Below are 21,497 nucleotides of genomic sequence, written 5' to 3' on the forward strand. Positions count from 1 at the left end.
TATGATAAGAAACAAAGATGGCAGGGACCTAACAGAAGCTGAAGAGATCAAGAGAAGGTGGCGAGACTATACAGAAGATCTGTATAGGAAGGATAACAATATCGAGGATAGCTTTGACGGTGTGGTGAATGAATTAGAACCAGACATCCTGAGGAGTGAGGTTGAATGGGCCTTAAGAAGCATTGCTAACAACAAGGCAGCAGGAGATGATGGGATCCCAGCTGAACTGTTTAAAATCTTAAAAGATGATGCTGTCAAGGTGATGCATGCCATATGCCAGCAAATATGGAAAACACAAGAATGGCCATCAGACTGGAAAAAATCAACTTATATCCCCATACCAAAAAAGGGAAATGCGAAAGACTGCTCAAACTTCCGTACAGTGGCCCTTATTTCTCATGCCAGTAAGGTAATGCTCAAGATCCTGCAAGGAAGACTCCAGCAATACATGGAGCGAGAGTTGCCAGATGTTCAAGCTGGGTTTAGAAAAGGCAGAGGAACCAGAGACCAGATTGCCAATATCCGCTGGATAATGGAGAAAGGCAGGGAGTTTCAGAAAAACATCTACTTCTGCTTCATTGACTATCCTAAAGCCTTTGACTGTGTGGATCATAATAAATTGTGGCAAGTTCTTGGTGGGATGGGCATCCCAAGCCACCTTGTCTCTCTCCTGAGGAATCTGTACAAGGACCAAGTAGCAACAGTCAGAACTGACCACGGAACAACAGACTGGTTCAAGATTGGGAAAGGCGTACGGCAAGGCTGCATCCTCTCACCCAACCTTTTTAACTTGTATGCAGAACACATCATGCGATGTGCGGGGCTGGATGAATGCAAAGCTGGGGTGAAAATTGCTGGAAGAAACATTAACAACCTCAGATATGCAGATGACACCACTCTGATGGCCGAAAGCGAGGAGGAGCTGAGGAGCCTTCTAATCAAGGTGAAAGAAGAAAGCGCAAAAGCCGGGTTGCAGCTAAACGTCAAAAAAACCAAGATTATGGCAACAAGAATGATTGACAACTGGAAAATAGAGGGAGAAACCGTGGAGGCCGTGACAGACTTTGTATTTCTAGGTGCAAAGATTACTGCAGATGCAGACTGTGGCCAGGAAATCAGAAGACGCTTACTTCTTGGGAGGAGAGCAATGTCCAGTCTCGATAAAATAGTGAAGAGTAGAGACATCAGACTGGCAACAAAGATCCGCCTAGTCAAAGCCATGGTATTCCCTGTAGTAACCTACGGATGTGAGAGCTGGACCTTAGGGAAGGCTGAGCGAAGGAAGATCGATGCTTTTGAACTGTGGTGCTGGAGGAAAGTGCTGAGAGTGCCTTGGACTGCGAGAAGATCCAACCAGTCCATCCTCCAGGAAATAAAGCCCGGCTGCTCACTGGAGGGAAAGATACTAGAGACAAAGTTGAAGTACTTTGGCCACATCATGAGGAGACAGGAAAGCCTAGAGAAGACAATTATGCTGGGGAAAGTGGAAGGCAAAAGGAAGAGGGGCCGACCAAGGGCAAGATGGATGGATGGCATCCTTGAAGTGACTGGACTGACCTTGAGGGAGCTGGGGGTGGTAACGGCCGACAGGGAGCTCTGGCGTAGGCTGGTCCATGAGGTCACGAAGAGTCGGAGACGACTGAACGAATGAACAACAAAGCTTCTCCTATATGCTGAAAAGTAGTCTAAATCCCAAATTCCATACCAACTGTTTTTTTCATCATTACCTTGTTCAAAGCATAAACATAGACCTTGCCTTGTTCTTCTTTCTCAGTCCCCATGTACATAGGTGCTCCCACCAGAAGAATATCAGTAAATGTATCTTTGTTAACATCAATGGTTGTAATAACACTCCCAAAATAAGATCCAATCTGTAATTAAGAAAAATAATATTACATAATATATTTGTGATCATTATGGAGTTTAAAATTATGTTAATGTGAGTTATAAGTTGAGGCTTTGTGCTTAAGTCATGCATCCTAATTGTCTCTTTCTTCCAGGCAGGTAAGTTTGGGTAGAAGGGCTTTCAAGATAGACTAGAGCAGGGGTCAGGAACCTTCGGCTCTCCAGGTGTGGTGGACTTCAACTCCCACAATTCCTTGAGGCTCAGCATTCACCCCAAAGGCTTACCTTGGCCTCAAGGAATTGTGGGAGTTGAAGTCCACCACACCTGGAGAGCCGAAGGTTCCCCATGCCTGGACTAGAGTCTTCCATGAAATTTTATTTTTCTTTTCTTTTTCTTATACAACTATCAGAAAAGGAAGTCTCCAGGTTGTCATGGATATATATTATGCCATTAAGTTTCAGGGTTTTTTTTTCCACTACTGGATAAGTCTGCATCTGGTGCTACCTAACATGGGCATTATACAGTCACACAATAAGCTACACCAAGTTTAAGTGGCTTTAATCATAAGCTAATCTAGACACAGCAATGACTCTTGGAGACTGGTTTTTCTGCATTGTCATTTTTTCTTAGTGTGCACTATATCACAAATACATGGATGCCATCCCAGCAGTATGTTCATGCTAATATCCAAACTCACTTGTTCTCCACTTAACCGCTGCAGTATTTCTATATCTCCCCCTCTCATTCTATATATGATGACTTGACCAGTGTGATTATATCGAGGTTGGCCAGCAATGTACAGCACATCTCCAGGTACAGAGGCTGAATTTACTGTATAACCTAAAAGAAAACAGAGATACATCAGTCATTCTCTCAATAGTTTGATAATAACTACATCTTATTTGAAAGACTAAAATGAGTACATAACTGTTGGGTAATTCCAATATGATTAGGGTATTGGTTTGGGACTTGAGAGATCGACACCAAATCCATACCAGGTCATGGAATTCACTGGGTGATTGTAGTCCATTCACTAATGCTCTATCGTTCATATCAGAGTTTTTCAGTATGCCATTTCTTAAGTAACAATAAGAAAGTGTAAGTAAGTGTAAGGATCAAGCCCAACCATACTGTAAGCATTAAGAATCAAGCCACCTGGTTAGGCTTGTGTAATTTACAGCCAGGGTGGAGCAGTTGTAAAGGTACTAAAGTAGCACAAAACTTCTCTATTGTGGAGGGTTGGTGTTGATGAAGAGTTGTTGTTGGAGAGAAAGCTACAAAAATACAGAAGAATTGGAGAATAAGACCAGTGAGAGCCTTTTGCTAGTAAGAAGGTTTCAACTACCTGGGAGTGTCTTCTGCTATATTGTAAAAATTCATTGTATAAAGTTTTATGTACTACAAACACAAGTTGTGTATGTCAGCTCCTTAAGTGGAGGGAGAGTGTGTCTGCTGTAAAAGGGGATTGTATCTGTTGCTCCATAGAGAATCCCATTAATTTCTCCACAACAGTCCACAAAATCCTTTGAACAATCCTGTGAGGTTAAGAGGGTCATTTTCTATCTGTTGTGCTTTTAGATGAACCAGCAGAAGCCCTAGTGTTATTTAAGAGGTGAGAACTAGACCTGGAATGAATATACTACACACCACATATTGAACATGAAGTAAACTTGTTTGATCATCTTAAGCCCCTTCTACACTGTCCTATATACCAGGATCTGATCCCAGAATATCTGCTTTAAACAGGATTGTATGAGTCTCCCCTGCCAGATAATCTGGGCTAAGCAAATGATCTGGGATCAGATCTTGGAATAAAGGGCAGTATAAAGGGGCCTTAGAAAGGTCAATTGAAAACATTTACTTGCAAAACAAGTAACTATGAACCAAAGCAACAAGAACAATGGAAGGATTCAGTTCCACAATTAGAACATTTGTTCCAATATGTTTTCCAGTGTAGGTCATATTGAAAATATTGTAACAGGACAAAAATCTGTATGACTTAAGTTGAAATTTATTTGTTTTAATGTCAGTCAACTTTTTGTAATAATAATAATAATAATAATAATAATAATAATAATAATAATAATTTATACCCCACCACTATGTCCCCAAGGGGACTCAGGGCAGCTAACATGAGGCCAAGCCCAACAATCCCAACAAAGCAAAAAGAATACAAACATACAATAATACATCAAATAAAATATAATAAAATATAACAGAAGAAAAATAATACAAGATAAGCACAGGCTTTAATATAAAATAGCAAGAAATTGAACAGAGTGGGCAGGTTGTTGTAAAACCAGGTTGTCGTCGTCGTTGTATACCTTTCTGACACATAGTGACCATAAGCTGACCCTATTGTGGGGTTTTTCTTGACAATACTTATACAGAAGGCATTTGCCATTGGTGTGATTTGTGGAGGGTGTGATTTGTGGAGACTGTGTTTTCAAAACTGGCCAGAAACCCAATGGGTTTCTATTGATTCAAACCCTGATCTCCTTAGATGTTGTCCCTCACTGAAATTATTACACTGTAATGGTTCTTGGTCTAAAAGTTAGCTGAGAAATTTTTTTTAAAAAGATATTTAACTCACCTAAGTAAGCTGCAAGAGGCTCATTTCTTTCTGAAGAAGCATCATAAAACGTGTAATTTCTTGGAATTAGAGCAGCACTGTCCTTTAACATGACAACAGTTCCATTCCAGTCATAGGCTCCAACTGCTCCAAGCATGATCCAGTCCTTACAAAGAAGAAGAAATAATTTCTTTAGATAAATCATACGATGTTCTTAGTGAAGCCCCAAAATGGAACTGCCCCAGGAAAATTGAAAGAATGGAAGATCTTAAAGGTCAGTATTGTATCAGATATAAAACTGCCACTGTTTGGTGATTCAATAAGTTCGTATTTTTCTACTAGAAAACCAGTTCTCTCTTCTCCCACATGCCACACATTTTATTTGTAAATATGTGCAATTCTAACTAAGGGATTCTGGGAATTTCAGCTCCAAAAATAAACTAATGATGATGATACTTTCAATATATATTATTCACTGAAGGAGTTTTTACATATAAGTGTGTGAAAACAACTATGAGATCTCTTCACTTGTACATGCAAAAGTTGTCTGACAAAGAGTGGTACACATCAATGAGTCCCACCCCATGCATCATTGCAAATGGTAAATAAGAGTCATATTACTGGATGTGTTTGTTAACAATTGACTAGAAATAGCAATTAGCATCTCCAAAAATATCTTGAAGTACTACTGGCATTTTCCATGGATTCAGGTAGATTCATATACACATTGACCTGAAAGTAAGTCTTACTGAACATGAGGATTCTTATCTATGAGTAAATGTGTACAGGATAACACTGAATTTTTTAAAAATGATGCAGCTTGTTTCTAAAGCATGTTAACCTTTCTTTCTAGGAATGTTCAAAATATTATTATTGTCATTGTCATTGTCATTATTATTATTATTATTATTATTATTGTTTGCTTATCCCCCATGAGGATAGCATACACAATAGCTTCCTTAAAAACAACGATCATTTCTACCTCAATCTTGTTAGTTTACCTGAGAATAATGGGCACTGAACCCAGCTTGAGACATTTCCATTTCAAAAGAGGATGCCAGTTGGTCTTTTGTAGCTGTAAAACAGTGAATGCATTATACTTTAACACAGAGAGATGAAGTTGCCAATATTAAATTTATTTAGCTATTTTGATTTAGATATTGATTTTCTATAAAAACAAACAAAATGGAGTAAAACAGTAAATTTATTTTTACTTCCCACAAAAATAATCCAAAACTTATTGGCACTGGCATGTAGAATATCACAGAACATTATCACTTCCCTATCACAGGTCTTAGATGGTACGACTCACAGAAATCCTTTCTACCTTAAATTATTCACTATCAATAATAGAGTGCTTAGCAAATTGTAGAAACAGGAACTAGAACCTGCAATAAGTCCAGACCTCATTGACTGTTGTTCTTGTTATTTATTTATTTTTATCCCACCTTTCTCCCTATAGGACCTCAAAGCAGCTAACAATTACATGACACAATACAATAGAATTTTAAAACAAATACAAATACATACGGTTATATTTTTTAAAAAATGATTAAATATTTGTGCCTTGAGTATAACTGTTAAAATGCAATTAAAATTACATTTTAAAAATACAGTCCTCCAAAATTCCACTCACAGCATACCAAGCAGCCTGCCCCTCATCATTCATTAAAAGCCTGATGGCAGAGAAATGTCTTCACCTGTTTGTGAAAGGCAAGCAGGGATGGGTCATCCTAGTCTTTCTAGGGAGGGAGTTCCAGAGCCTGGGAGCAGCCACTGAAATAACCTTTCCTTGAGAGGGCAATTGGCTACAAGGTTAGCCAACATACGACTTATGACCCTTTGTCATATCTGTAGTCCTCAGAACCTTCTCTATAATCATTTTTTTTTTTTGCAGAAAACCCAAGCAATTTTCTTTTAAAACAAAATGAAGACCTTCCACACCTTGTTTTGATTCTCATTTAGGTTTCTCCAGTTTTGTACTAGGTTTAAATTTTGTGGAATTTGGCTAATGGCAGATCCCAGGAGGGGAAACTTACTTCTGGAACTCCAATGTATTTTTGGCAACACCATTAGAGAACCTAATAATGGCATCTACAATGTTGGAGGTATGTTTGCTGGCACAACACCCAATATGAAGCATAGCTCCCTATGAATCCTCCTAGGGGTGAAAAAAGTGGTATATAAATACTGTAAATAAATAGCCATATGCTATAGGGCAGCATGGCTATGCAGAAAAGTAAATGGACTCAGATCTTGTCGGAAGTGGTAAAACCAGAGAACCCTTCAGTTTTTCAGAACATTTTCCAAGTTGTTAAAGCAGTCATTGTGGGGCCGAAAATTCAGTGGGAGATTGGAGAATGAAGACGGCTAAGAAACTGTTCCTTAGGAAATGTCAATCTATCACCAGAGGTTTACATAGAATTATAATTTCTTATCACAACTGATGGCTAAGATGGTTGTGGGGCTCAAATGTTCATAATGTATTTTCTGCATTCAATTCTCTTTTACCTTACTCTTTACTATCATACCACCTCATAATCTGCTACCTCATTTGTGTGTTGCAAATATACTAAACATCCTGCTCATGAACCTGACAAAGTGAATGGTGGTCAATAAATTTTTTTGATGTGATAAATTGGCTTGTGGGACTTTTTGTTGTTTTAATCTGATCATGTGATTACATTCCAGTTGAGAAACAGCAAGAACAACTCGGAACACATCATACTTTCTTTTTGTTGAAAAAACTTCAAAGCAAAAGACAGCTACTTAATTATCAAACGAACAAAAATATTTTCAAAGTATCCATGCACGGCTATTTATTATCTTCAGAATTATTTTTATTAGGTTATTAAAGAAGATTAACCTCTCAGAGTGCACACAGCCACAGAGACAAGAAGCACAATGCAGTTGGATTTGAGAAGGAAGGGATTATTTACTGCAAGTTATAAACACAATCAGTGAACACTCTGGGTATTTTTCAACAGATTTTATTATTTACATATTGCACTGGAATGCAACCCACAAGTTATTGGGACTTTAGTGAGCCAGAAATGCTAAGGCACAAAGTGTACACAATTAAACAAGTGGTAACTGAAGCACATCATTAAAGGATGTGCATTGTATGCAAAAGATAACAAGTTCAGTTACCAGCTTCACTGGAGCTCAGATTGGAGAAACCCCTAGCATTATTACCATGCTTTGCCCTCCCAAAACAATTTAGGTCAAGGAATTGTAATTTTTAAAACTAAAAGTCACTGAAAGCTTTGAAAAAACTGTGCCTATACTGGGCCAGGGGAAATGAAAAACATGACCAGAAACAAAACACCATCCACATCACCCAGAAGGCTTTGTGGGGATAGGTTTTTAGCAGTGCCATCTAGAAGGTTTTGCAGACACCTAGACTCCTATAATTGCCTATCCTTGGGTCATTCAAATAATAGTCTGATTTTGTACGAGGAGACTTCCTTTGTTCCTAATTCTAGGGATGATCAGTACAATATTAAAATTAGTAGCTAGAGAAGATCCAATCAAAGGTTTTTATGAAAATGATTTCAGGGACCAGTTATGTTTTGCACAGATGAAGCTCAAGGGTGAAAACTAAATGTGACATTAAATGCACCAGATGGCTATTTAATACAAAGATCTGAAAAATGGAAATACAGCATCTCTTATCCAAATTTCTAAATCTGAAATACTTCAAAATCTGAAATTGATTGTGTGGGTGTTTGAGATAATGACACCTTTGCTTTCAAATGGTTCAGTGTACATAGACTTTGTTTCATGGACAGTTACTTAAAATATCCCATAAAATTACAGTCAGACTTTGCATATAAAATGTATAAGAAACACTAATAAATTTCATGTTTAGATCTGTATTTCCAATCTGTACATAAATGCAAATAAAGGTATTCCAAAATCAAAACAAAAACTTGAAATTCAAAACACTTTTGGTATCCAGCATTTTCAATAAGGGATACTCAACTTTTAGTAGTTTCTGGTCTCTCTAGTCCCATCTACACTGACAACTTAGGTTGGTGTAGAGACAGATCCATCCTGTGGTGACCAAATGCTTCATGGAGCTGATCTGAGATTATTCCTTAATGTGGTCTTGACCCACATAACTCAAAGTCAGGGGAAAGTTGGGCTGGTTCCAAAATATTCCTATGTATCCCAGACAGCCCAGGGAAATACGATGTCACCCCCCCCCCCTTTCCAACCTCTGTGTCATAGCAGTATCCAGTTGCAACTTGTCTGCTGTCACATGCATTGATGTCGGCCACTGGGAAGGGGAAGAGGAGATCTCCTCCTCTCACTCTCCCTTTCCTCCCCAGTTACCCTTTCGCTCCAGCTTATATTATTGCAGGTTACAGCAGATAGGTAGGGTCAATACTGCAGCTGGAGATCACCATAACACTGAGAGCAGAAGGTGGGACAGTTAGGGAGGATGCTGATAGAAAAGAAATTTATATATATTTCAATTCCAGGTTAAAAAAAAAAGATTTCCCAGGTATTGGAAATGCATGATGAGAAGAATCCTGAATGGATGAGATTTTTCACATTGCAGAATTTATTTATTTATTGTTTGCATAGAAAACAGCAAAAGCTGGCATTCTGTCAAGCAGTTATGAATGCACAAGCTAGATTTCATAACTGGGTGGTATTGTGACTCTAACCCACTGCAGTACTGTGTGATGGAGGCTGCTTTTGCTTGTGATGTAGGATATTACCAGCCCTCTTTTTCCAGCAAGCTACAATGGAGCAATCAGAAGCAGGACACCACTGTCACACTGCTCGTACTGCAACTCTCTCACAGGGGAAGGTTGGAAATGTCATCCTAGAATATTTCAGTTGTCAGAACAGACCTCTATTACTGGATGTGGCTGAAAGTGGTTAAGATAGGTTTGAGAAGTTGGAGTGGGAAACAATGCATAATTACACAATAGTAATCATGATGTAAGATCTCAGTCATGTTCTGTACAAAAATATTTTCTGTACAGTTTTCCACACAGAGAAGATGGTTTCCTGTGCAAAGCCTAATATTTGCAAACAGAAAGTGCTGTTTTCTGCACAAAGTTACATTTCTTGAGGTAGTCTGCATAGTTTGGGGAAACTGATTAATGTAGAAGAGAGAGAAAAAGTTACAATGTTTTATCTTGCCCACTGGTATGAGATTATGAAATGTGTATTGCTAAATTAAAATCCCCCCCCCCCCAAATAAATTCCATGCCTATCACCCTCACATCAAAAGAAATTAGGAATGTCACCGATAGAAATGAAAGTTTCCTCTTCAGTAGTGTGAAGGGCTTGCATGAAACTGACAGAGGAATATCCTGTTGATTGTGCAGTATTCCCTTTTACACACATACAGCTTTGCTGGAATGAAGCCAGCATTTATACATGAGGAAATGAATAGTGTTCACAAGCCAAGTAGAAAATCATATAACTCTTAAACGAAACAAGCTGCAGTGCTGAGATCTTGATTCGTCCTACCATTGTTTCTATACAAATTCAATTATTCCAATGAATTTCCAAATCATTTATTAGCAATAAAATGCTAATGCATACAGTTTCATCAGTGAATTCCTCTCTCTCTATATGGTCCCTGTTGACACTTATGCAACAAGATCAGTGGGATTATTTAGGAAAGACTGAGATATTAAAATATGAAGTATATACAGATGTTTCCCCTATTAAGTCTTATAATCACTTGCAAATTACTTGTGTTTCTGCCTAAAATTTTAACCACTATTAATGCCTTAAGCACTGAAGAAAATGCAAAGTGATCTCTGCTAATATAGCCTATAACATGAGATTGCAAGGAGGTTTAAATGTGAAGGTCATTGTGTGGCTCACAAACTTCTGCATGGCACAACCTCCAAATTTGGGAAATTGGTCATATTTACAAAGAAAGCCCATCTGGACATGGAAAAGATGATCAAAGGTGAGGAACAACTCTAAAATGCAGTCCAATATTCAGTAACACATCCTAAATCTTTGAGAATAGAATACTAATTTAATTTTTGAGAAACACTAACATCCATTTTTTCCTATGGTGATTTGGTATGGAGATGAAGCTTGCCAGGATCCCAGATGAGGGTGATGTTACCCCAAATTGCTGACAGTTAGCCATCCTTGCAATTTGATAGGAACAGGGGTTACAAAGAAGTAACTAGAACACAATATGAGAAACCTGACTAACCTTGAAATGGCAAGTTTATGTCACAGAAGTCCCAAATCTGGAATCCAAAGGATGCCAGTCAAAATTCAGTCAAGACACAACCAATATATACAGTCCAACATTTCACCATTAGGGGAACCCTCTGTATGAACTGATGGCTCTTAGGAAGAATCTAGCAGTTCTGGTCATCAGGGGGGGGGGGGGGGGTTGGTATTATAGGGCATATGACCCAGACTCTAGAATCAGTAATTTGCAAGCAGATGGCAAACTAGAAACACTGCTTGCAGTAGATCTAAGGTTACCAAGCATTTTGCAGATAAATTAGCACCTCTTTGGCTAAGGTACATATCTTTGACCATTACAATTTAACCAGGAACGGGATACTTTTGGGACAAGGAGATTATTATAATTTTAAAATAGAATGTCTCAAAGCTCTGCCCATAATACTAGTGTTTTCAGTGAAAAAAGTTTCATGCCCAGAGTTCAAAACATGAAGGGTCCATACAAACTGGGTTTTAAAAGTCTGGACATGCTGGACCCCAGATTGCATGGATCCTTCCTCCTAGGCATACTTCACTTACTGAAGACTGAATTCAAAGTACAAGAGGATTTTAATCCTGCTGTGGGAAGAGCAGAACCTTCCCCTTCTTAGTAGATTCGGGCAGAAACAAACAGCTACAGCTTCTTGTAGTCCCTTCTCATCAATTACTTTTGCCACACTGACCACCTCTAATGCTGCTTGGTGACACCCTGGTATTGTTGGAAGGTAGCCTAAGATTCTACCAGGCCAAGCATAATATTTGTTATTTGTAAAATGTTGTAGAGTATGATGTTATCAGCAAGTAGCCATATTTGTCGTGGTATTGAGAGCAATAATAATAACAACAACAACAACAACAACAATTTCAAGCTCTGTGTATATTGGCTGCTCCAACAGAAACAATACATTAAATAATACATATAAGTGGGAAAATATATTGCCGTTTGTCAGATTTTGGCTTTCCATGCACTGGGCTTTGGAGGCAATTGGTAGGGATTGAACAGAAGGTGTTTCCCGTTTTTAACACAGTTCCATCATCAAGGGAATAAAGATTCAAAATGTGCTAGAGAATTTCTTGATTTCTGGTCCAAAAAAATATATTCCCAAGGTGTGGTAGTCTTGCTTTGTTCTTATTTGACTCTTTCCCCTGGTCTTTAATAAAGTGGTTATTATTATATTCATATACTCTTTGAGAACTGAAAAATATATCATTATTATTGACTCTAGAAAAACTGTTAGATTCTACAATTGTCATATCTTAATTAACTTACAAAATGGGAAAATATGGCAGTTTGATTATTTTTATATACCTCAAAGTCATTACTAAAACATACTGGAAGAAAAAACAAAAGACAAAAAGAAAGCATACCTTCCAGGGCAAATATCCTCTCTCCAAGAGCTTCAACAATAGTAAGCAGGGCTAATTCATCTGAGACATTAAAAAAATGCTTCTCAGTTGGCTCGCTTGCAATAGATTTGATTTCTTCAACTAATTTATCAGTGCTGAGGTTCCCTCGATTATAATGACCAAGGATCTGCAATGTTGGGGAAAAAAAACACATATGCACCCATCAAGAAGATGTATAAGCTGCAATTTCAAAAAGGAGTCTATCATTCACAACTTGAGGAAAATCTGGGAAATTAAAGAAGTATTAAACTATTTGTTAGTTCATGATATTATTTTGTTGCTTGATGCAAATCTTTCCACATTTCACACTGAGAAGCTGAGTGACCTACTAGTACAATCTACCTCAAAATTGTTGGTGGCCTAGTACTTCTCACCAACCTGAGAAAATCTGGAGTGTTTAGGGATCAGGACAAGCCACATGATACATACTACTTTGACTTCAAACAGAGAAATGGTCAGGATGCCGAAGTGGAAAAGCCAAGAGGTTGTTTCTGCTGCCCCAACATTTGATACCTGAGGCAGCTGCTTCGCTCTGCCTAGCACCGCCCTGGCAATGATCAACTGTGGTCAAACCCAACTGAACATCCTTCAGCTCTGTATACAAACTTTAAAAAGCAGGAAGTTTTAAATCAATATCTTAGTTGCTATTTTTACAGCAATCCAAAAGCATATTTACAAGGAATAGAATTATAAATTCATTTGGACAAAGAAGAGAATACTCTGTCTTGTTCTGAACAGTACATAAGGTTGCAAGTTACCAATAGTTTGTCCTTATTGGTCTACTGGTAGTTTCAACTGTGGGAAACAGTATACCACATGAAAGGAGAGTTTGGTTTTCTTCCAAAGTCGCAATCACACTAGGGACAGCTGACCATGGAAATTGTCCATAAAATCCATATTATGAAAACGTGCTTTATAGATTCATTCTTGTGTGTGTTAAGACTGGGAGAAGCCTGAGGCTAAGCATATCATTTTTCTCAGGCTTTATTTTCTCTAGAGGGAGTTTTCCCTGACCAGAGGTTCCACAAGTGTTACTGTCTGGCAGTGCACCATAATCTTGGAATTCAGTTGTTGTTGAAACCTTCTGAGTCCATGCCAAGTGGTCAGTGACAGCTGGTGTCTTCTATGTCGATGGGGCAGGGAATGCTCTCCAGGTTTTGTGCAGTGACAAAGATTGTGAGTTAAGCTTGGGCAAGGGCAAATCTTGCTTTAGCTAAAAATAGTTTAGATAGTTGCTCAGCCATAGCCTTTCTTCTACCAATATAATTACAGTGGCACACTTTGCAGGTCTCTTCTACAGACAGCAAATACAGTATAAATACTAAATATTACTACTGTGAATGACTGTTATTTAGTAGATGCATTGTGTTTCTAGACAAACAAGAAAAGATAGGGCAAGCCTTCTATAGATTTTTAACTTTTCCATCAATATTTCACTTACTGCAATAGAGAATCTTTGAATGTTTTCATCTTCACAATCCTGAATCACTTTTCCCAAGAGGTGGCTGTCATGAGATTCTCCATCGGTCACAACTACCATTACTTTTTGCACTCCTCGGCGTGCACCCCGAGCTTCTGTAAAAGCTTCTTTTCTGAGCAGGTATAGAAATAGAAATAAGGAGAATTAGAGATCTGGAAACACTCTATGAACTAAGGCTTACAATTAATTTTAACTGTTTTAGTTGTTGCATTTGTATCCACTCTTTACTCTGGTGATATAATGGGTGCATATACGGTTCCGCTCTTTCCCACTTTATCTTTACAACAAACCTGTGGTATAGGTTGGACTTGAGATGAATGATTGGTCCATGGCCACACAGCATGCTTCATGGTTGAGTGAGAAGTACAGCCTGGAAATCCAAATCCCATAATCTAATAACATCACAGAATTACAGTACCTTTATTCCACTTTAGCTGTCATGGTCACATTCTATGGAATCCTGGCTTTCGGTAGATGAGGCACTAGACCTTTCTGGCTGAGAATTCTAAATGCTCTTCTCTACACTGCATATCCCAGGATTTGATAGGATGCAGCCATGGCAGTTGAAGTGGAATAATAGTACTATAATTCTGAAGTGTGAACTGGCCTCCAGTCCAAAACTAACCACTATGCAATGTTGGCTGTCTAATATAATAAACAGTGCTCAACGTGTATTTATGGAAGTAACAACAAACTGATAGGAAATTAATAAGACTGGCACTGCACATACTTCCCAGAAATTTGAATGTTATTTTTGGACTCTAATCCACCATCCATTCATGGTCTTAAAATCTAACATTCATCGTTGTGCCACAATATAACATGGCCAGTGTCCATGTCGATTCTGGAATTCAGAGAATTATTCTTCAGAAAAGGTAACATTTAGGATCACTACCAATTCCAGATTGGTGACACCTAATAACCGCAGTCAAGAGGCATTGTACAGCTATTCTGTTTTTCCCTCCAATATGGATTTTTTTCACAAGTGGGGTAATGATGTGTTAGAAAAGTACCGTAATTCAAAAAGTAATGGCTTAGCTTTGGATCAACTGGATCAAGTGATTCTTTTGTATCCATTACACAATCTCTTCCCATATATTATCATTTGGTGTGATAACAGGGCACTATTCTAAAAATGTACAGAAATCCCACTAAACTGGAAATATTGAGAATGGTTGGAGGATCCAAACAATCTCAATACAATGTAGCAGAACTCATCATAGGTTAGTCTATAAAGTGGTTAATTGGGATGTGTGCAAAAAAACAAGACAGCTCATAAGGCTGGTACCTTTTCACAACATGGTATGTGCCTACCTTGCTGTGTCGATTCCAAGAGCTGTCATAGTCTGGCGTCCACCTCTCTGACCAATCTTCTTTGCTGCAACCAGTACTTCTTCCACAGTCGTGTATGTGTTAAGGTTAAACTCATGGGTTACATTTTCTCCATATTGAACAATTCCAACCTGCATAAATGATTTCCAGATTAAATCAGTTTCACCACAATGATGTTTTAGGCCCCATCTCCCCTGCCAGATAAGATTCAGATTATCTGCCTTGAACTGTATTGTATGGCAGTGTAGATTAATATAATCCAGTTCAAAGCAGATAATCTGGATTTTATCTGGCTGTGTCGATGGGCCTTAGAAGTCATTAATCTTCTAGTTGAGTCAAACTAGAAGATTAAGTCCACTCAACATCTATTACCCACACTGAAAAGATATAGTAGGAAAAGATTTATAAATGGAATACCTTCAAAGAACAAAAATAATATGAAAGCTGGTAATTCCACAGATATATAAACCTAATTTTCCTAGTTCCAACAGACCTCTGAGGATGCTTGCCATACATGCAGGCAAAACGTCAGGAGAGAATGCCTCTAGAACAGGGGTCCTCAAACTAAAGCCCGGGGGCAGAATACGGCCCTCCAAGGTAATTTATCCGGCCCTCACTCAGGGTCAACCTAAGTCTGAAATGACTTGAAAGCACACAACAACAACAACAACAACAACAACAACAACAGCAACCCTATATCATCAGCCAAAAGCAGACCCACAGTTTCCATTGAAATATTAATACGTTTATATTTGTTAAAATTGTTCTGCATTTTAATTATTGTATTGTTTTTAAGTGTTTTTTGTTCTACAAATAAGATATATACAGCATGCATAGGAATTCATTCATGTTTTTTTTTCCAAATTATAATCCGGCCCTCCAACAGTTTGAGGGACTGTGACCTGGCCCTCTGTTTAAAACGTTTGAGGACCCCTGCTCTAGAACATGGCCATATAGCACGAAAAAAACTACAACCCAATATGGAAGCTGCTTATTATTTGAATTATTTGCTAATTATTTGAATTGTTTAATTCCATTTAGTAATGTAAAATAGATGCATCATTGTTATTAGATGCTTTCAAGTCAACTCTGAGTTACAGTGATAATCTGATAGCGTTTTCTTGGCAAGATTTAGTAAAAGAAAGGGTAACATTGCCTGCTTCTTTGGTGGAGAACTGACTTTCCCAATATCATCCAATGATCTCCATGTCAGAGCTAAACTCATTCCTTGATCTTCTAGTCCAATACTCAAGCCACTATACCACACTAACGTCTCATAGTGGTCTTAAATTATGCTAAATTGACTACATCTTTCCCATATTGTTTATTAAAGATATTTTATTGATTATATCCTGTACTATGACCCACTAAAACATGGTGGATTAGAAATATTTTAATAATCCCTTTAAAAAGCAATCAGTTAGATTCTTTAATTTATAAGAATTATAAATTTGGAGCATATGTACAAAATACATAACACATGGGATTAACAGCTCAACAAAATCACTTTTAGAGTTGTGTAAAAAAATAAGAAAGAAGATATGCAATTTTACCAAACTACCCGCATCTCCATTTGCTTTAATGTTACTAGGAGGTTAGTCAGACACCTGACTACCTGTGATCTACATGATGTTCCATTAGCATATTTCAAGTTGATGTTTGGCTTTGATATTTTGAGTGTGCTGCTGCTCTGCCCTGCTGTAGGGAGATAATGCACCTTGATTTGGCATATTTATCTATGACTCATCTATTATTAAAGCCCCTATAAGGTTGAGATGTTGAAGATCAATAAGGCCTCTACGGTTTTTTTATAGCCATATTCTTTTTATGGCTGGACCATTTTGCATTTTAGGTTTTGAAGATATGCTTTTTTATCAGTTTTATGGTCAGCACTTTCACTATGAATGTCTTTGTTTATTACCATTCACTATGTCACATGAACTGAGGAGGAGTGGAGTGGCATAGATGTTTTACTGTTACGAACATTAAAAAACAATGATATTGCTATTACTATGATTATCCAGTTTCACCTGAAATAATTGAAGTTATGAAACAAAAATTGGAAGGTAACCCAAGATCCATGCAGGGGTCCACTGTTAAAGTATTCTTGAGAAGTGGCCATGCAGCATCTATTTAGAGATGTTCAAAGAAGGAGGGTCTAGCACCATATCAGACAATCTGTTCATTTTCAAACACCTTTCACCATTAGGAAGCTCGTCCTAATGTTTAAGCTTTCTCTTAATTTCCTCCACAGGAAACCATGCTTCCTTTTGGAGAAATGCAGGGGAATGCATATTCCCCACAACTTACTCATTTTCCTTTCCACAATAGCATGTCTTCAAGGATACGTTCCTTGACAATCATATATGCAAATTAACTGTGTGTATCTTTCAATGGTCATGCAGAGACAAAATGTACAGAATGTAATGTATGTAGATGAGGAATATCACATATTATCAACACGTCTGGGTTCAGAACTTTCAAAACTATGATAAATGTTTTGTTTTGTTTTGTTTCTCATGTCCACTTGAGTTGCACTTGATATCTAAGCATCATCCATCATCTCTAGCATTTGTTTCACCACATTACAGTCAATCACCAGAATCAAAAAACGTACGAACGTCAGAATAAGAATATATACATTTAGACATTAAGAAACAATGTCTAAAGCAAAGTTAAAACCAAGGATTGAATATGATACCTGTGTCTGTTGGGGACCTATGTTCATATTTTTCAGCAAACTGTTCAAAAACTCAGTTACGCTCTCCCATGGATAAATACTATTGGAGCCATCAAGAACTATGACAATGTCCAATTCGGTATTGCATTCTGTAAAATGAATGATAGATAAACATCTGTTCAATAGCTATTAATAATGCCATGGCTTTTCAACTGAAAGCAAGCTAATACTATTCTACTCATAACAGAGATGATTAGCCAAAGAGTTCAGAAAAAAAGTCAAATACTTCTGTTGATTCTGCACAGTAAGGGTGGATATGGGACATTTGTGACTCCTTATCCAATATTTGCAGTGCCAGAAGTTCTTCCACCAATCTCTCAAAGACCCTGACTTGCCCAGATTTAGATTTTTTTTCAGTGAAAAAAGATGTCCACTCATCCCCCAATCATCAACAAATGCTTCACTTTTCATCCCAGTTGCTCTCAAAATGGTAGTCCAAATTCACTTTGAACTGTTATGAACATGTAATACCATAGATACATACGTGTGACTCTTTGTCATATCTCTTCATTCTTTGATTACCAAGCAGTGGCCACTACAATTAACAGGGGTCTGTTCTCCTCTGAGTTGGGAAGCAATTGCCTGATGGCCCCACACCCTTCCATGAGTGATCTCTGATGTGACAGAAGCAGAGTCCTTATCACAATCTACCCTTGCACTAGAGATTACTTGGATAAGGAAGGTGGGACTATCAGTCATCTGCTTCCCAATCAACAAGGCAACAGACTCTCGTCAAATGTTGCAGTAGCTGCCCAGTAAATCCAAATTAGAGGACTTTCATGGACCCTATGTATCCATATTCATGTTGAGGTCATGAATATGAACCAATCACAAATGTGTAACATTTGTATCTAAGGACTTCAACAGATGGAGCTGGGGAAAATGGGGGAAATTGTCTTCTTTGTATGTAGAATTATCTTCTTTGCATGGGATCCCATCTTTAAAGGAGAATTTGTTTACCTCTATCACACAGGATTACTTCCTCCTACCTTTTGCTCAAACATTCATAGAGGAGATGTAAAGCATTATTCTTAAGACAAACACTATTTTTATGAGCTCTTTTACTTTCCTCCTCAAGTCCTTTACAATAATTTAAAAAAATACTGCTCCAGGCTAATGCAGAAGGATTTTGTAAAAAAAAAAAAAAAAAAAAAGAGAGAGAGAGAGAGAGAGAGAGAGAGAGAGAGAGAGAGAGAGAGAGTAAAGCATAGGAGATCATCCATAGGGACACCCATTCCTCTATGTCACTGAAACAAATCAAATGGGTGAATCCGACAGATACGTGTTTTTAAGCACTTTCTTCCATTTCCACTTGCATCAGGAATTCAGAAGGTAATTTCTCCCCGGCTTGATCCCTCCAATTTCTCTACACTTCTGACACACTTCACTGATGAAACACCACAGAGTACTACAAAGCCCATCATATAACACGGACAGACTTCCAGCTGTCATATGAAGAGCTCTGTGACACTTTGTCTATGAACTGTTTTAAAACAGGGAGGGGAGGGATAGGGGACAGTCACTTGTGCATGATAAAGTTCTTAGTGGATTCTGGCTAATTCTTGTTTTACAACCTTTTCTGGCTCAGTTCATAAGGGAGACTAGCAAAAGGAATGCTCATCTTCCCTTCACCACTGCCAACATTCAAATAACCCCCACATTTTCCTTTACTGCAGGGCTGGAGAACCTGTGGTTCTCCAATAGTTGATGAACTCAAAATCTCTTCAACTTTAGCAGACCTTGCTAGTGGTGAGGCATGATGGAGAGTATTAAATCAGCAGATTCTGAGGAGCAACACCCCTTTCCACTTTAAAAGACTGAATAATATTGTAAGTTGTCTTTCTTAGTGCATGAGAAAGAAAAAAGGTATATATTTTCTAATAATGTCTATACTGACATTTTGTATTTGCCTATGATCTTTATTAAGGGTTGTTTGTTGTTTTGTACTGATTGTGACTCCTTCTAGCCAACACATGACTATGCATGTGGCTCACAACATCATAACAAGAAATGCCTGCCGTTTTTTAATGGGGTGCTTTAAAGTTTAAAGGAATTATTGAAATAAATACCGTGTATGGCTTCCTGACTCTCATGTTACATTGCCTTGAGTGGAACGGCTGTGATGGCTCACATGTGGAAATAACAAAAAATATATAAAGTTTGAAATGGGCCACAATCAAGAAAATAATGGTTCCAGCCTCTTTGAGTATGACTCAGACAAACTGAAAAAACATGGTTACGAGCCTGGTATTACTTAAAATTGTCCTCAGCCAGGAGCAAGGAAAAGAGAGGAAGAAGGGATACCATATCCACCCACAGCATACTGTACTGTAAAGAACCAAATCAACCTTATGGCTCATTGTCAGCACTGACCGATCCTACAGACTGAGTTTGCTTCAGTTCTTTTTTCCCAACTTCAGTTAGTACATTTTGAGGGGGAAAGGAAAAGGCAGTCATCTCCCGTCTTTCAATCTCATACTCGGTGGCATGTGGCAATTCAGCCATAGTTTACCTATAAAGCCCACTGACTCCCATCCCACATCACAGAGGAACTTCTGGCAGGGCTCCATGCATAAACTATAGCAGAACTGGTATATGCCACTGCCACAACAAGCTTCCCGTGTTGCACCAGAAGCTGCACAGTTGACGCTCCCTCCCGTGGGATTGTTATGCTGGTAAGCTGGGTGATGCAGGGCGCTGGATGAGTTTCCCATGCTCCCCGATGGGCTCTATTGGATTTACAATGATCTGGGGTGATTCCAGCAGCCTTAATCCAGGCCCTTAATCTATGGCAGCCTTTGTGGTTCACGCTAGCTTCCAAAAAAACATAAAATATATACTCTCTCTTAGACCACTAAGATCCAGAGGTGAAGCACAACAGACCAATATATTTTGGATTTTGGAGTATTTTGGGCTTTGGAATTTTGAAAAAATTATATTCAACCTGCACTAGCTTTTGAAGCCATTAACTTGTTTTTCAGACAAAGCCAATAAAAAACCCACAGAGTTACCCAGGGGAAGGGAAATGACAATGTTAGAATCACAGGTCTGAATCTTGCTTGTGGTATTTATAGAAGGAAATCTTCTACAGACAGAAAGCTTTGTCCAGATCTATGGTTTTAAGAAGACTAGGAAGAAAAGCAGTAAAAGACCTCTTTATTGAAACACTTCTTCAACTTCTAACTGGATTGGACAGTAGAAAGCCAATGTGCTGGTTTTTCATACATAATAGGGTATGGGTTTGCAGTTTCTTACTATTCTAAATAATGGTTTTAAGTGAATTGTTATTTAATAGTTTTTACATTTTATATTCAGATTGGTTTGATTTAATGTACAGTTCGATTCCTGTATAGACAGGCCAGTATCAACAACTTCATTTATCTATGTCCAACAAAGTATATCTTCTCTGGCCATTTTCTAAGTCTTCTAGTTTCACTTTTTAGTATTATTGAGCCAGAAGTTTTAATTTTGTTAATATCCGTGCTTTCACATATTCACACGAAATCCATGAACGTATCCTAATGGATAAAGAGGTTTTTCTGTACAATGTTAGCCACTTTGGGTTTCATATAGAAGGAAGGAAGGAAGGAAGGAAGGAAGGAAGGAAGGAAGGAAGGAAGGAAGGAAGGAAGGAAGGAAGGAAGGAAGGAAAGCAATGAAATGTTTCTTCTGCATTTGCAGCCACAAAATTCTTTCCTCTGAGATCTGGATCTTTTTCTATTTAAATATCAAGAGGCATCTAGAAATGACATTGGGATCCCTGTGCCTGGGAAGCCAGACTCCAGCCAGTCTCTTAATTACACAGAGCAGAGCCCGATCTTAGCTAAATGTTGTTTTTTTGTAATCAAAACTTGAGCAGAACTTTACTGTGGCAGCTTTTATACTTCTGTTATACAAG

The 21,497-nt window shown here is 38.1% G+C and overlaps 1 protein-coding gene across 1 annotated transcript in view; it reads right to left on the reverse strand.

Moving 5' to 3' along the window:
• The window catches only part of ITGA1 (integrin subunit alpha 1), an 84,930-nt gene that overhangs the window by 32,591 nt on the left and 30,842 nt on the right, over positions 1-21,497 (reverse strand). Inside the window, exons 6-13 of the mRNA XM_060761474.2 lie at positions 17,561-17,688; positions 14,842-14,990; positions 13,489-13,639; positions 12,009-12,174; positions 5,420-5,493; positions 4,440-4,584; positions 2,544-2,686; positions 1,728-1,871 (exon numbers count right to left, since the gene is read on the reverse strand). Coding sequence (XP_060617457.2) covers positions 1,728-1,871; positions 2,544-2,686; positions 4,440-4,584; positions 5,420-5,493; positions 12,009-12,174; positions 13,489-13,639; positions 14,842-14,990; positions 17,561-17,688 — 1,100 coding nt within the window. The remainder of the gene's footprint in view (positions 1-1,727; positions 1,872-2,543; positions 2,687-4,439; positions 4,585-5,419; positions 5,494-12,008; positions 12,175-13,488; positions 13,640-14,841; positions 14,991-17,560; positions 17,689-21,497) is intronic.

This window comes from Anolis sagrei, chromosome 2, assembly GCF_037176765.1.
Source record: "Anolis sagrei isolate rAnoSag1 chromosome 2, rAnoSag1.mat, whole genome shotgun sequence".
NCBI classification, from domain to species: Eukaryota; Metazoa; Chordata; class Lepidosauria; order Squamata; family Dactyloidae; genus Anolis; species Anolis sagrei.